Source organism: Sceloporus occidentalis, unplaced genomic scaffold (assembly GCF_023333645.1).
Source record: "Sceloporus occidentalis isolate IW3139 unplaced genomic scaffold, rSceOcc1.0.p SCAF_29, whole genome shotgun sequence".
NCBI lineage: Eukaryota > Metazoa > Chordata > Lepidosauria > Squamata > Phrynosomatidae > Sceloporus > Sceloporus occidentalis.
Genome location: NW_028317009.1, coordinates 10843657 through 10860354, shown reverse-complemented (window position 1 = coordinate 10860354; position 16698 = coordinate 10843657). Strand labels below are relative to the sequence as shown.

Genomic DNA, 16698 nt, shown 5'->3' with positions numbered 1-16698 from the left:
TGTGACAGCGGTCTCTGGGCTACCCCACTGAGGCTAATGGTTTGGCATATTACCTGTATGTGTCCATACTCCTCATAGGACAGGATCTCATCTCCAGTGTCAATATGGAAGATTGAATGAAGACATTTTTGTGGACTCGGGTCCTGCTTAAACTGCTCGATCTGGTCGAGAAAGAAAAAAAAAACACTTGCTGAAGCGAACCCCTAACATCTCCAATGTGCCCACAAGACCTGCCGGCGTTTGTTTCCCTTTTAAACCCGCCATTAAGAATAAAAGCTCTCAACATTATACAGTTCCTTGCAGGACGCTAAACGATACATTAGGCTCCTTAAATCTGTTTCAATAAAATGTTTCTCCTTCTCTAAAGCAAGAAATGGATTAGATAACTCTATTGGTGATTAATCCACCTTCCAAAGTTTGCACCAACTTCACTTTTACATATATATATATATATATATATATATATATATATATATATATATATATATATATATATATATTGAGCGACTGTCTCCCCGGCTGTTCTTTCCCAGCACCTGGGTAAACGAGTGTTAAAAAATAAGGAGCTGGAGGAGTTTAAGAGCGACAAATTTGAAATCTATGCAGGAGGCCGTTCTGCGCAGGCTTCTGTGATTAATGAGGCATGCTGTCGGGAAACAAAAAGCCGGAGAAAGAATAAACACATTGTGGAAATATTCCAGAGCGGTGCAGGGCGGGAGGGGGCCGCGCTCGGCCCTGCTTTCTGTCCGCACATTTATCCTGTGCTATAGGATTGCATATATCTTTTTGTGTATTTCGAGGGAAGCTCTAACCTGCCCCACAAGTGCTCTGTATCACCCAGCGACTAATGAGAGGGTAAAAGCGGCCGGAGGAGAGACCCCCGCTCCGGATTTCATTCCTTGGAAAGGTTTTATTGAAAGGTTGCTAAGAAGTAACGAGAAAAATGCACCCATTTATACAAACTGATAGAGAAACTCTGAATCCCGGAGACAAAGACCATGGGGAGCGAAAGGAGATATGGAGATGGGGTAAATGGAGATATGGAGATGGGGTAAATGGAGATATGGAGGTTGGGTAAATGGAGATATGGAGATGGGGTAAATGGAGGTAATGAGGTTGGGTAAATGGAGGTAATGAGGTTGGGTAAATGGAGGTAATGAGGTTGGGTAAATGGAGACAATGAGGTTAGGTAAATGGAGATATGGAGGTTGGGTAAATTAAGATAATGAGGTTGGGTAAATGGAGACAATGAGGTTGGGTATATGGAGATAATGGGGTTGGGTAAATGGAGACAATGAGGTTGGGTAAATGGAGATAATGGGGTTGGGTAAATGGAGATAATGAGGTTGGGTAAATGGAGACAATGAGGTTGGGTAAATGGAGACAATAAGGGTTGGGTAAATGGAGACAATGAGGTTGGGTAAATGGAGATATGGAGGTTGGGTAAATGGAGACAATGAGGTTGGGTAAATGGAGACAATGAGGTTGGGTAAATGGAGACAATGAGGTTGGGTAAATGGAGACAATGAGGTTGGGTAAATGGAGATATGGAGGTTGGGTAAATGGAGATATGGAGGTTGGGTAAATGAAGATAATGAGGTTGGGTAAATGGAGACAATGAGGTTGGGTAAATGGAGATAATGGGGTTGGGTAAATGGAGATAATGGGGTTGGGTAAATGGAGATAATGGGGTTGGGTAAATGGAGACAATGAGGTTGGGTAAATGGAGACAATGAGGTTGGGTAAATGGACGTAATGAGGTTGGGTAAATGGAGGTAATGAGGTTGGGTAAATGGAGGTAATGAGGTTGGGTAAATGGATATATGGAGGTTGGGTAAATGGAGGTAATGAGGTCCGGTAAATGGAGATAATGAGGTTGGGTAAATGGAGATATATAGGTTGGGTAAATGGAGATATGGAGGTTGGGTAAATGGAGATATGGAGGTTGGGTAAATGGAGATATGGAGGTTGGGTAAATGGAGATACTGAGGTTGGGTAAATGGAGACAATGAGGTTGGGTAAATGGAGATAATGGGGTTGGGTAAATGGAGATAATGGGGTTGGGTAAATGGAGACAATGAGGTTGGGTAAATGGAGACAATGAGGTTGGGTAAATGGAGACAATGAGGTTGGGTAAATGGAGATAATGAGGTTGGGTAAATGGAGACAATGAGGTTGGGTAAATGAGGTAATGAGGTTGGGTAAATGGAGGTAATGAGGTTGGGTAAATGGAGGTAATGAGGTTGGGTAAATGGAGGTAACGAGGTTGGGTAAATGGAGATATGGAGGTTGGGTAAATGGAGACAATGAGGTTGGGTAAATGGAGATAATGAGGTCGGGTAAATGGAGATAATGAGGTCGGGTAAATGGAGACAATGAGGTCGGGTAAACGGAGACAATGAGGTCGGGTAAATGGAGACAATGAGGTCGGGTAAATGGAGACAATGAGGTCGGGTAAATGGAGACAATGAGGTCGGGTAAATGGAGATAATGAGGTCGAGGTTGGGTAAATGGAGATAATGAGGTTGGGTAAATGGAGGTAATGAGGTTGGGTAAATGGAGGTAATGAGGTTGGGTAAATGGAGGTAATGAGGTTGGGTAAATGGAGGTAATGAGGTTGGGTAAATGGAGGTAATGAGGTTGGGTAAATGGAGGTAATGAGGTTGGGTAAATGGAGGTAATGAGGTTGGGTAAATGGAGGTAATGAGGTTGGGTAAATGGAGGTAATGAGGTTGGGTAAATGGAGGTAATGAGGTTGGTTGCGTGTCTGCAGGGTGACGCCAGCAGTTACATGAGCAGTTTAGAAAGGGTTCGTGTCTCGGCAGAGAGGAGTCACCAGTTAGTATTAATCAGATTCCTCTGAAATAATCCCATTGTGATGCTGTTACCATCACCACCCGTCCTGCCCGCCTGGCACAGAAGCCGGGTATCATGTAACATGTTATAAGAATATTATTTGAGGAGAAGGCTCCCCAGTGTTTCTCCATAAATCTAATGGAAGATGGAAAGGCTCACGACATAGCACTGGAACTGGACAGAACTGGATGTCTCTCGCCCAACTCTATCTAAAGCTCAGACCAGGAGCAGAGCACTTTCTTAGCGGTATCTCAGTGGCTCGTGTGTAAACCATTTATATATATATCCAAACATGTATTATACGAAGTATGGCTCTCATGTTTAGTGCATGCTGGAGTCCAGGTATTTACCTTATCCGCCTGCCGCATGTAACAGTACAGAATTCCTCGCATGCATTTTATGGCCGAATGCTCCAGCTCGTGAGTTCTCCCCTTGTCATCGTCAATGCGCCTGAAAGGAAGAGATAACCGTTGAAAATGAATATACCACAGAGAGGAGGATACAACGGAACGCCACGCAAGTCCACAGAAGGTCACAAAGCGAGCTTACTACAGGCACTGTGCTAAAATAACCATTGCGTGTGTCTATACAGCAGCCTGTAAAGTGTATATATATATTTTTATATATATATATATTTATATATATAGGTTCTAAAAAGCGCTCGTTTTATGCCAACGCCAAGAGTGACGATCAGCTTCTAAAATGCAGAAAGCAGTGAGCGGGACTGGAGAACAGGAACATTCATTTTACAAATACAAGCATAGAAACCCTTCTCTTCATCATCTCATCAAAATATTCTGTGTTCCGATGAATTCTAATTAGTTTCTCTCCAGACGTGGGGGGGGGGGGCTGCAGCCACCAGACTTGTGCTGGGAAAGAGCGATTCTAATCTCAGTGCATTATAGCGAATGTCAATAGACTGTAAATTATTCATCAGCTCCGTGTCACGCGGACTCCCTTCCAGAATACAAGAAACCTCCCCAAACTGAACGTCCTTTAAACAGAATCCACCGCTTACACTTCTATTCACAGACATCGCCACTAACTCTGCCGGAAGCCGTTTTATAATTTATAATTCTGTAATCAGCCATTCTTTAAATATTTTTTGACCTGAAGGCGTGCGATCTGTGCCGCGACGCGTTGTTGGCGACATATATGCCCCTGCGGGCCGATATTATGTATTTCATTGCGTTGAAGGGCTAAGGTTTGTCACTTCGTCAAACAGGATAAAAACCCAAAGTAACGAGTTATTCCAGCAAACGGAAAATCTCCATCCTGACCAGTCAGCCGGACGCCGGGTTTCACGCCCGGCCTGATAGAACGGCTGCTATTTCCGCGATGTCGGGAGAACGGCGAGCCGAATTCGGCTATCAGGACATAGTAAATGCATCATGTCGTGTGTTTTATGCCACGTTTTGCCATTACAGTAAATATCACTTAAATGATTCTGGGCTCTTGAAATGCTGCTCTTTCTGGAGCGGGTTATTAAAGATATATTATCCGCTTAATGTCGGTTTCATTGTCTCCGGGCTATTTTTAGTGTACATGAAAGACGTACGGGATGTTTTTACACTTTTAACACCCTGTGTTTTCTGACACAGAGCGAGCGCCTCTCAACACGCAAAATCTTTCTGAATTCCCCGGGAAATTCACAGTTTCACTCATTTCTCAGAGGTATTCAAGCAAATTCTGCCATAAAATACTTTTTATTATTAGTCGGAAAAGCAGCTTAAGTAAATTATTATATAAATTGGGAACCCATATTAATCTGGTTTTATGTTTGGGTCCACAAAATATTTTGAAGAGAGGGGACATACAACAATAATAATAATAATAAATATTATAATAATAAATATAATAATAATAATTTTTTGGCTAGCCAAACATGACGACTGCCCTCGGCAGCCTCTCTGGCTGGCAGTAAATGCGAAATCCATGTTTAGTAATTGGCTAGAGATTTGGCACTTCTGATATGCTGTACGCGATGCAGCGGTTTTTAGGGAAATATTGTAAAATAAAAATGTGTATTTAATACATTTCGTTAAAGTAACTTTCCTTTTCAGCCATACGTATTGAAATCTGATTAGTCTTACGTATAAGAGGTCCAATAATCCGGCAGTCGTTCAGCTGTCGATAAAACCCTCAATCAATCAGAGGATACAGATGCTTCCATTCAATCGTTTAAGCAAACAATAAACCCTGGGTGGCGAATCCTTTTCCTCGGTTCTGTTGCATTACCTTGTAATGCCAATCTCCCTGATGACGGGGCTGATGTGTAAATAATATCCAGCGATGGGGACTATGAGGGCTGTGTGTTGGGGGGTAACATAGTAACATAGTTCATAAGGTTGAAAAAAGACCAAAGTCCATCAAGTTCAACCTATATACATATTGTGTCCCTACTGTGTTGATCCAGAGGAAGGCAAAAAACCCTTATGAAGCAGATGCCAATTGCCCCATACCAGGGGGAAAATTCCTTCCCGACTCCAAATATGGCAATCAGAATAAATCCCTGGATCAACGTTCTGTCCCTATTAATCTAATATCCAGAACTTGTAATATTATTGCTTTCAAGAAACACGTCCAGGCTCCTTTTGAACTCTTTTATTGAGTTTGCCATCACCACTTCCTCTGGCAGAGAGTTCCATAATCTCACCGCTCTTACTGTAAAGAACCCCCGTCTGTGCTGGTGTAGAAACCTTCTTTCCTCCAGCCGTAGAGGATGTCCCCTTGTTATAGATACAGTCCTGGGTATAAATAGGTCCTGGGAGTGATCTCTGTACTGCCCCCTTATATATTTATAATAATCACGGTGTGACAATAACGCTCTATACCGCGATAGAATCCTCGGAGAAACCAAACCTCCTTTATAAGACCCGGAAGATGTTAAGAAGCCGGCCCAATACTTGGAATAACACAGCAAACGCTTTGTGAAAAAGGATAGGGAGAAATCAATAAATGTTCTTACAAGTGTCTGTTTGAATTGTGTCGCCCTAATTTATTTAACCCCCGCAGCCCAGGGACATACGGGATAACAGTTAACGCGGCGTGTTAAACCGGGCAGCGGCGAGCGGGGATCCTGCCCTGAATCTTAAGTGCTGAATAGACGGCCCTCGCACCCCGCGCATGTCACGATGCCGCACGTACGCGTCAGTCTGAGTTACAGATAATGCCATGAATATATGACAACAGTCTCATTATTACCGCCTGGCTCGAGAAGAGGCAGGAATTATTTATCAGGGTCAGAGTGGAAACAGGACTCTGTAGTCGCCCCGCGGAAGCTGCTTAATATTCCACGGAGCGCAAGCGATCCGATCGGGGCCACATTTTCTTCATTTCAGCGGCTCGTAAAACCTCCCGGTAATTCCTGCCTTAGCGGCTCTCATCGTATATACAGAGATACAGAGAGGATTATCTAGAGACAGGGAAACGAGTCCGCCGACATAACCGCGCAGGAACCTGATTTCCGGTATTGCGTTTGAATGTTGCGTAGGGTAATTCCACCCGTTTCGGACGCCTCGAGGAGCGGGTCTCGATGGGGGGGGGCACATTTCTGCTACTAAAGGCCTTTTATAGAGCGATTTCAACTTGTATCCAACGCTGTCATTTAAAACCTCAAAGTGCTGCACAGAAAAGAAATCAGATTTAATGCGGTAATGGACGCTCGTTTCTGTTAAGCACTATAATTACTGGGCATCCATAATAATGTCATTTTCCACGGATTACTGCGATACGGGAACAATTCCTAGCGTTTTCTACGAGTGACACAATTCTCTCGAGTTAAATTACCATGCACTTGCTTATAGTAATTTAGGCGTATTCACGAAGCCGCCGCTCTTACTCGTCAATGAATGGAATGGCAGGTTAGGGATAAACGCTCCAATACCGGCAACAGGAACGCAACCGGTTAGGTCCGTTTACCGGTTAAACAGCTGGAAAACGTCACCATCTTTAAATGAAAGCGTATAGATGATGCTGCGGAATCGGAGACGGAAACAAGGATTCCACGCTGGCCGACACACCGAAGGGAGCAGAAATACAGAAGTTATACAGGCAGAGACGTAAAAAGCTCTTCTGCTCTATCAGAGGAGAGACACTTCACCGGGTTTAACGGGGTTTTGTTCCCGCCACGATGGGCCGGTGCTGGATTTCAAATCTTGGAGCCGCGTAAAAATCACGAAAAACATGCGCTGGACGTGATCAGTGACACCCGGTGGCCCCCTCTGTGCCTCGGCGGTCTCTCTATTGCTAGCAAATTGAGCGAAACCTCTGTCTATTTATAGAGCTGCTGAATAAAATAAAGCCCCCTCCCCCGTCTCTCCTGCTCAGGGAGGTTTATTAGCGATGGCTTCTTGCTTCGATGGAACATTAAGAAGAAATGGATTTACCAAATAAAAGATCTCACGAGGGACACGGAAGTAATTATGACGTTATCATCAAATGAAGAGTATGGCTTCCAGCACATTATACAGCGCGGTAACGGCCGCGTCTGTCTCATTAATAAAGGTGTCTTTAGCGTGACGTCAGGCCAATAACCACCTATTATTTATTTCTGGACAGCCCCGGAAAGATGACTCCGATGCACCGCATGTAACGTTTTCCGCAGCCGTCCCAAAACGTGCCGGGAGCTCACGTGACTTTTGCGGCAGGCACTTTCGGTTATAACTTTTGCATTTATAATAAGCTAATATAATGTGAAAAAAACCACATATTTCACGCCGGCCGTTACCTTGTGCCTCTGCAATAATTCCAACACTGACATTTCTGCTCTGGCACCTTGATCCTTATGGAGGCTGCAGTAATATCATTGTATGTAATATAATATTTATTATGTGTAATATAATACGTATTATATGTATTATGCTGCACAGACAAACCGTTCAACCTTCCCGTGTCATTAGTGACATCACACATTGCTTTTTATGTGCTTCCGCAGCTTCACAAATGATTGAGACGCACAGCGCCCGGGGCTGCCAGCTTTCAACTCTGCTTCATTTCCATCCGGCGAGAGAAAAACACAAGATCTGTTCTAATTAAATGTGAATTCTCAGTGAATCATTAAAAAGGCGCGATCAATAGCTTGAGCCGGGAGTCTGAGCCGTTCCCCATCACACGTCCGCTGCACTTATAAGAACAGAAGGGTATCCATGCAAAGTGTCAGCCTGATAAAGGGACCCGAGTAGGACGTCTGTTAACAACCTTCCGCAGGAGGAAAAGAAGACCTCGCTGAACGCGTTCGTCACTTACATTTATCAGAATCCTAATGTATGATATTTTACATCATTCCCAGACAAGCCTCATAAAAGAGACTCTTGTTTTTGATCTGCAATGCCGTAAAATGAACCTATAACCGGTGCTGGGACATATGACATGCAACATACGGATAACACGTGCTGTGTATGAGTGGACTCGCCGGGAATTACCTGTAGGCCAGAGCCAAAGCCCAAGCGCTGGCGGCACAATACAGACTGTCGTGGATTTTCGCCCTCTTGCAGTCTCCCGCAGTCTTGGTTGGAAACAGACCAGTCGTCAGACTCTGGTAGTTCAGCACCGTAATTTTCACTGTGGAAGAAACGCAAGACAACAATAAGCAACATTTCATACGTAATGGCGAGCGGTGACATAAGTGACGAAGGGTTAATGCACCAACATTAAGAGGAATTGGGCTGTTTGTCTGAATTTATCTGGTAACTGCAGCATTGGTGGCCAGGACATCGTCCAACACGCCACGCAAACAGCGTCAGGGCAACCAATGAACCTTACGCTATGGCCACATGCGGACTGAATGTACAACTACCGTATTGGCTCGGATATAGGCCGCCCCCGTATATAGGCCGCACCCTAAAAGTTTGGTGCTTTTTTTAAAGAAAAAGTTTTTTTCTTTAAAAAAGCACCAAAATAACATGCTGCCACTCTGTCTCCCCCCCGAGATATGCTGCCACTCTGTCTCCCCCCCCTCGAGATATGCTGCCACTCTGTCTCCCCCCCCTTGAGATATGCTGCCACTGTTCTCCCCCCCGAGATATGCTGCCACTGTCCTCCCCCCCGAGATATGCTGCCACTGTCCTCCTCCCCCCCCGAGATATGCTGCCACTGTCCTCCTCCCCCCCCGAGATATGCTGCCACTGTCCTCCTCCCCCCCCGAGATATGCTGCCACTGTCCTCCCCCCCCCGAGATATGCTGCCACTGTCCTCCCCCCCCCCGAGATATGCTGCCACTGTCCTCCCCCCCCGAGATATGCTGCCACTGTCACCCCCCCCCCGAGATATGCTGCCACTCTGCCCCCCCCCCCCGACTTACCAGAGCAGACTCCCGGGTGTCTTGCGGGGCTGGCGGGGGACATCTACGCAATACGCGTATACAACTTCCGGTGCCGGGACTGGTAAGTCTTGGGGGCAGAGGTAAAACGCATCGTGCGGACGGTCACCGGCTGCGGCGATGCGGGTAAACTACCTCCGCAGCCGGTGACCGTCCGCACGATGCGCTTAGACAACCCCCCGTGCCAGCACCCCCCCCGTGGGAAGTGCTGGCAGGGGAGGCTGTCTGAGCGTATCGGAGAGTAGGATGCAGGTCCCCTGCACCGCTGCGGGGGATCTGTATCCTAACCCTGCTGCCTGCCCGGCGCCCGGGACTGCATGTCCCGGGCTTCGGGCGCTAGACCCCGAATATAGGCTGCACCCCCACTTTAAAGACTTAGAGTGGGGGGAAAAAGTGAGGCCTATATTAGAGCCAATACGGTATTTGCGACTGTGGCAGCCGTTGCGCAAACACTTTTACACTTAAAGCCTGTAAGGGTCACGCGAGAACAGATGTCTGTGCCACGTTTTGAAGCTTTTCTGAGCGTTGGAAGGAACGGCCAGACACATCCACGGAGCGAGGAGCGAGCTTCAATAAACATCTTCCTGGTTACGTGATCTGCTGCCTCGTGCTAATCGAGCATTAGAAGCCTCATTGCCGTCTCGTTTCTTGCCACCAGTCTCATTGGTTGTAAACGGAGGAGAATTAGTATTCCGCACCTCGGCTGCAGACAATCTCTCGGAAGAACTTTGTATCAGTCGTGGGCTCTTGTATCTCCTCACCGAGGCGTGAATTCTCTAATTATCCCGGCGTCTCGTCAAACTGCAGCCCGACGCGTTTTCCAGAGGATGCGTCTTTCGCAAGTGGCCGGCATCCCATCGGGGGAAGGGCTGGCCTTTCACGGGTCACACGGGACTTACATTGTAGCAAAACGCGTCGCGTTGATGAGCTTATCAAAAAAACTCTTCTATATTAAGTCAAATAACAATTTTGTATTCCAAACATATTTGCCAAACACATCCGTTATTTTTGCATAACGGGCGAATATCACAATCCCCCATTCCTTCCGAATTCCGAGCTTTGGAAACCCCCGTTATTATCCTCCTTATTAGCGGTCATCTATTCCCTTCCGTGCGCCTTGCGGAAAGCTCCAGCACCCCCGCTCGGCATGCGCGATATACTGCTGGATTATTAAACAGCCGCTTCAGTCACGCTCTGAAGTTACTTGCGTGGAATCTAATTCAATTACAATTAAGCCATTTATTTAATTAAAATAAAACCCCTTCCAGAGGCAACTTCCTGCAGAGTACTACCGCAAATCGCAGTAAATGTGTGGAGGGTTTATTATCCTCCGACCGCACGCGGAGTGGGGGTTTAAATACAAAAAATGTGCATTTCACGTTCCTTACAAGAATGAGAAATAGCCTTTTACTTTCCGGCAGCCGCCCCGAGCGATGACACTAAAGCCGTGGCTCGGTTGGAGCTGCGCCGCGGGGCTTCTGAGTTTTTAGTGAAAGGGGCCATTCTCATGTCTTTGCTTCGCGATAACGTCCATGCTCCGGAAAGGGCCGGCATTGGAAGGGATAGGATCTTCGAAGTCTTTCGGTGTTTCTGGATCTTTGCCAATGAACAATGAACAAAGGCTGTCTCTGCTGTAAGAGACGTGACGCCAGGGGTATTTGGACATCCCAGGGAAGCGCGCAGGCATTCGGACCGACCAAAAGCTATCAAAAGCAGCGATTGCTTCACAGGGCCGGTGATTTATTTAGGAAGCAGAAAATGCAGCTTCGATCGGAATTAAGCGTGTGAAGCAGAAATGGAGAGAAACAAATTTGCAGAACGCATAAAAAACTTTTACTGGTATTTTTAATCTGTGCTCCCAGCCAACATAACCCAAGCATCATCAGCGGCGGAAAAAATAATAATTCCCCAACAATATGTGCATTTCAATGACTTCGCAATCAGACGCAGGTGGCGAGAAATGGAGAGAACGCAGATTCTGCAAACAAAAGGAAAAACGGCCATTTGGAGGAAGCGAGGAAAGAAAGGAGACTCAGCGCTGGGTTAGCACTGTGTGTTCTGCAGAGCTGGCGCTTCATGCGGGGAATATTCGTAGCAGAGAACCCCTTTTGTATTGACGGGTCTGATTACCGTCTACACGCAGAACGTAATGCTGGGTTTCCATAGTGATCAAAACTAACCGAAAAGCAGCAAAATAGCGAGGAAAAGCCCAGAAAGCAAATGGGGTTCGGAAAAAACACTTGTGCCCCCCCCTGCGGTGCCGCAGGTGGCAGGGCTCAGTCCCACAATGCAACGGGACAATCACGCTCATCAGCATATGAGAATTTATCGGTCATTATCATAAACAAAATGCTAACGATATTAAAAACGGTTAGGAGCGCAGGCGACTGCCGGAGGATGTGTGTGTCTTCTACTCAGCCACTTTGTACAGCGCCGCGGAATATGATGGTGCTATATCACACAATAAATAATAATAAACAGAAATGTTAAGTAACTGGAGCAATAATCCGTCTGGCCGGCAGTTTGTGTTTCGTTGATGCCAATAAAATAGGTGGCAGCTCCACGTTACTCAAAAGTCAGACAGGCTGATGAATGTCAGATAAAAATAAATGTTAATCGCGGTAATTGCAGCATAATTATGATCTCATCTCAGGGTCTCTCATTAGTTGTGTTCCAATCTTCCTGATTAACAAATTAATCTGCTTAATGAAGCTAATTATTTAAGAAGTTCCTGTCCTTCAACTTCGTCACAAACTCTTCCTAACCTGGATACCGAAGAAATGGAGCTTTTATATCACAGAAGACAAGAGAATGAATCCACCCGAAACAAGTCATAAAACGTATCTATATAATATGCACATAAACCGGTCCAAGGAAATTGTAAACAAGGTTCTGCTAATCGAAGTCTTTGTTGGTAACATTTGTAACCGGGACGAGTTTCTCAGACGTTTCATGTCACCAGACACGGGCGAAATACGCTGAAATCACACGCTGGATTAGTTAAGGGTCACCAGCGCGCTGCTAGATTACTAAAACTTAGTTTAAATTACCAAGATAATACAAATATTACAGTTCAGCGGCACGCTGGGGTTACTCGGAGTTCCGCTTCTAACGGTTTCAACGACCCAGCTGCTTTACAATTGGCCGTAACGGGCAGTTTCCGCGATGTATCCAGCGCAGGGTCTACAACAAGACAATACGCGCTGATTGCACTGGAACCGGAGACACCGCCGCTCGCCGCCCGGCCATTCTCTGAACGCTCACTGACCAGACAGACCGGAGACACCGCCGCTCGCCGCCCGGCCATTCTCTGAACGCTCACTGACCAGACAGACCGGAGACACCGCCGCTCGCCGCCCGGCCATTCTCTGAACGCTCACTGACCAGACAGACCGGAGACACCGCCGCTCGCCGCCCGGCCATTCTCTGAACGCTCACTGACCAGACAGACCGGAGACACCGCCGCTCGCCGCCCGGCCATTCTCTGAACGCTCACTGACCAGACAGACCGGAGACACCGCCGCTCGCCGCCCGGCCATTCTCTGAACGCTCACTGACCAGACAGACCGGAGACACCGCCGCTCGCCGCCCGGCCATTCTCTGAACGCTCACTGACCAGACAGGTGTTTAGGGGCCCCAAATGGCAATTCCAATTTGCAGGGGACAGAAAATAATTATAGGGAAAGGGAGGGAACAGTTAAGGGGTCACACACGGAGATGTAAAAGCTGATGGAATATGCTAAAGGCTTCGATGTTACTCTAATCATCACATTGTTTTAACCAGAATTATGGGAACTGGCATCGTTTCTGTTTTCACATTCATGGTATAGAATGTAAACGTAATCTCCCCAGTGATAATCTAGCGTGCGGACATGCGCAGCAGACATGCTGGCGGAATATCATCCCCGCGGGGCTGCCTTTCCGGGCTCCTCTTTCAGCGTCTCTGATGTGCGCTTGGTTAACAGGAGAGCTCGGCTCGGCTCTGAAGGGCGATGATGTGATTTATGTAATTACCAGGCTGTGAAATGCTGGCCGCCTCTCACTGACTTCGCACCACTTAGTGAAGGTGTTCCCAAAGGTCCGAACGTTCAAGCACTGTATGTATCGCGTTTCCCCGGCCAGGCGCGAGAACTCGCAAAAGCCTCAAATGTACAGATATCCTGAAGCCGCATCAGTACAAAGTACACGCTACACGTTACACATTATATGCTACACGGAAGCTTTCTGCAAACTGTCATGAATAGCTGACAATGAACAACGGCCATCATGGTATTGAGAACAACGAGCTAAGATTAAGAGATGGGGGTAATCGTTTGCCTCGGCACAAACTACCCCAATCTAAGATCCACCAGAAAGGAGCATGGGTTTGGGAACATGTACCCACTTTGTACGGGCGGCGAGAAGGGCCGGGTAATCTTTGGAAGTATTTCATGTGTAACGAGTGCTGTAACATTTACACACATTGGTTGCCCCAGGGACCAGTAACTGGCTGCACTCCACCAAGCCCATCGACAGGGTTTTCGGAAAGTTCACTTACCAATCCTGTAATAACGATCCAACTTGTCCCAGAGGCTCTCATTATCAGGCCTCGGAAGGTCGGTGCTTTTTATAGGTTCATAAACGGAGCCTAAAGGGGAAGAAAAACAAAATACACATAAAACAGGAGGAAAAAATATATATATACCAGTGCGAGGAGGAAAGAAGATCTTATCTCCAAAATAAAGTATCAAGTATTCTCATGCCAAATCCTTTTAATTTAATGTCTCTTTCATTAATCACGCTGATGATGCTAATTGCATTCTCCGCAGAGCAGCTCATCATATTTAAGTGCTTGTTATTACCAAAGGCCTCGGTGAATGTAAAAATAGATGATGTTCCTACATACAGCTCTCTGCACCGGCGATGGACGTGCGGGGGGTTTTCAGCCCTCGGGTATGGCAGGAGGTTGGGGGAGAGGGAATCCCGTAATGTTACCATACTACACGCTAAACACATGGAGTCTTTAGCTGAAGTCGAGACCTTATTGGGCCAATATAGTAAAAGATGTCTAATATGAGAGCGTTCAGGAAACCTAACTCAGAATGAAGTTCAGGTAAAGACTCCAACTTCTCTTAGGCCAGTAAGACTTTTATTCTTAGTATCTATTTAATTCTCTTGGCGTTAAGCGTAAGGACTCCATGCCTGTCCAGCCCGCAGCCAGATGTAACACGTGACGATGGAAGTCTACAGGCCACGTGGGGTCCGGCGCTCACATCGCGAACTGCCGACCACTAAAACACCAGAGCCTGAAACGAGTGTCTGCAGATGGCGGAAATACAGCTGACACTCATACTCGATTAACGTCCCATCACAGGACAACGATTTCATTATTTGTTCTGCGATGATGGAAAGGAACATTCTCAACAATTACCGAGAGAAGCAAAACCGTAGCAACAGGGGGGGTTTGGAGGGTTTTATAGTTGGAGAGACCGTGAAGACCTAAGTTAACAATTAAGCGCATAAAAATATCTTTTAATATAAAAAAAATAATCTTGTATCTAAATCTGGTATCTCGCTATCTACGTAAATTAACCTTTCCAGCGCCGAAGCTCACCCAATAAATCCGCAGCACTTCATTCGCTCTGCAGGGATTAGTATCTTCTGTTAATATTTTAGTTGCCTTTTTTGAGTTTTTTTGCCCGTTTCATAGACAGGCAGAAAATATGTAACAGCTTAGCCAAAAACAAAGTGAAGTCAGCATGCCCAGCCTATCAGGGAACTAAAACCGCGTAAATATGGCTGAAAAGCACCCTGTCCAGGGTCCGCTGCTGGGGGGCCGTGATCATCGGCTGGATGATACCCGGTCTGGTGACTTCTCTAACAGGTAAAGGTTGGCTCCTGGAGGTTTAGCCGAGATAATATGCGGGTTAAATATCTTTGTATTTCTTGCATTGTGAGTTAAGACACACATGTTCTATAACAGGCATGTTCTATAACACACATGTTCAATAACACATATGACATCGGAACACTTTAGGCATTTAATGCCCGAACAGAGAATCTGCCTCCAGCGGAGCGGACTTCACCCTCCATCGCACACGATCGACGTGCCTACCGTTCCCTGACACTTCTTTGGCACGGAGACTCAGCAATATTTGCCCACCATAACTCCACGGCACATGCCGGCGGAAGCAATTAAACAAAGACAAAGCCAAGAATTAATTGGTGATTTAATATGTGCCTTCTCTCCAGAGAACATTACGCAAAGCTGCATTCACTCCCTGAAATTACATTTTCATCAACACCTTTTATTTCTACCCAATTTACTGCAATGGTGTTTGCCGTGTTAGAATTATAGTTAATTGGATAGAATTTATGTTTCACACGCATCCTTTGGCTAATAAGCATATATATACATAGTAGACGGGAACGTTCAGGCATCCGTATCCCTGGCTTTCTATTGCGGCTCCCTGTTGTTTGTACCAAGAAGGAAGTGAGGACCGGCGGATCCTTTCTTAATGGTCTAATAACAGCAAGGACAGGGCCAAGGGCACGTATTTTCACTTCCAAGAAAACCTAATTGTCTTTGACTCTATTTAAATTCAGGCCACCCAGCAGCGAAACGCGAGCGCGGCCTCCAGGACCCGCTATGAGTTTCCTCATCAGCCCCCTAAACGTGCGTCCCACCGATAGCTTTATTTTTACTTCATTAAAGTCAGAGCGAGGGAGTCTTCACAAAACCATCTTTAACAATAGCTTTCTATTCTTCGCTCTGCATGAAAAGCAAAAACCATAATCATAAAACATAAGAACGATAAAAGAACAAACAGAGTTATTATTAATACCCCACAGAGGCACAACATGATGTGCAAATTCCTAAAAATACATACAGACTCATCCCTCACTGGCTCCAAACGCCGAAAATATTATATAAAGGGGTATGAGGAGGGATAATTTGGGGGGCAGACTTTTAACCCCAGTACAATGCTGTCGTTGGGAATACGGGGCTGTGAGATGCAGCGGAAGGACAGAGACATTGGCCCCCTCCTGATTATCGAGCTTAGGGGTTCCAGACGCACCTACTGCTAACAGGTGCATCGAATAAAGGCGGCCGTCTCCACCGACGAAAAGCCACAGAACGGGTGGTACTAAAGACCACGGTGACGTTAAACGCGGCACCGGCATGGGAAGCCACCTTCACCACAAGTCAGACTGTGACATTTCTGCCCCTAGAAGTAACAAACACTCAGCCACGAAGCACACTAACTAACTCATTAAAAGAACGGGGCTGCTCAATGCTGACGCTCGTACCTCGTAATAGAAACGGCCTGTCCAAAGTTTGGTGGTGGGGGGGGTAGTGGTCTGGGATAATGCTCGGCTTCCAGCTTTGTTGGGACAGTTTTGGGGAGACCCTTTTCTATTCTATGACGGCGCCCCAGCGCACGCTGCAAGGTCCACGGAGAGATGATTGGAGAAGTTTGGTGAGGAGGAACTTGACCGGCCGCACAAAGCCCCGAACTTAACCCCATCGAACACCTTTGGGA

The 16698-nt window shown here is 46.4% G+C and overlaps 1 protein-coding gene across 2 annotated transcripts in view; it reads right to left on the bottom strand.

The window, feature by feature from the left end:
* LOC149299333 (phosphorylase b kinase regulatory subunit beta-like) overlaps positions 1-16698 on the bottom strand; it is a 58703-nt gene that overhangs the window by 35299 nt on the left and 6706 nt on the right. For both annotated transcript variants that reach the window (XM_089486285.1, XM_089486286.1), the window contains exons 2-5: positions 13713-13802; positions 8280-8418; positions 3207-3306; positions 54-161 (exon numbers count right to left, since the gene is read on the bottom strand). In XM_089486285.1, coding sequence (XP_089342411.1) covers positions 54-161; positions 3207-3306; positions 8280-8418; positions 13713-13802 — 437 coding nt within the window. The remainder of the gene's footprint in view (positions 1-53; positions 162-3206; positions 3307-8279; positions 8419-13712; positions 13803-16698) is intronic.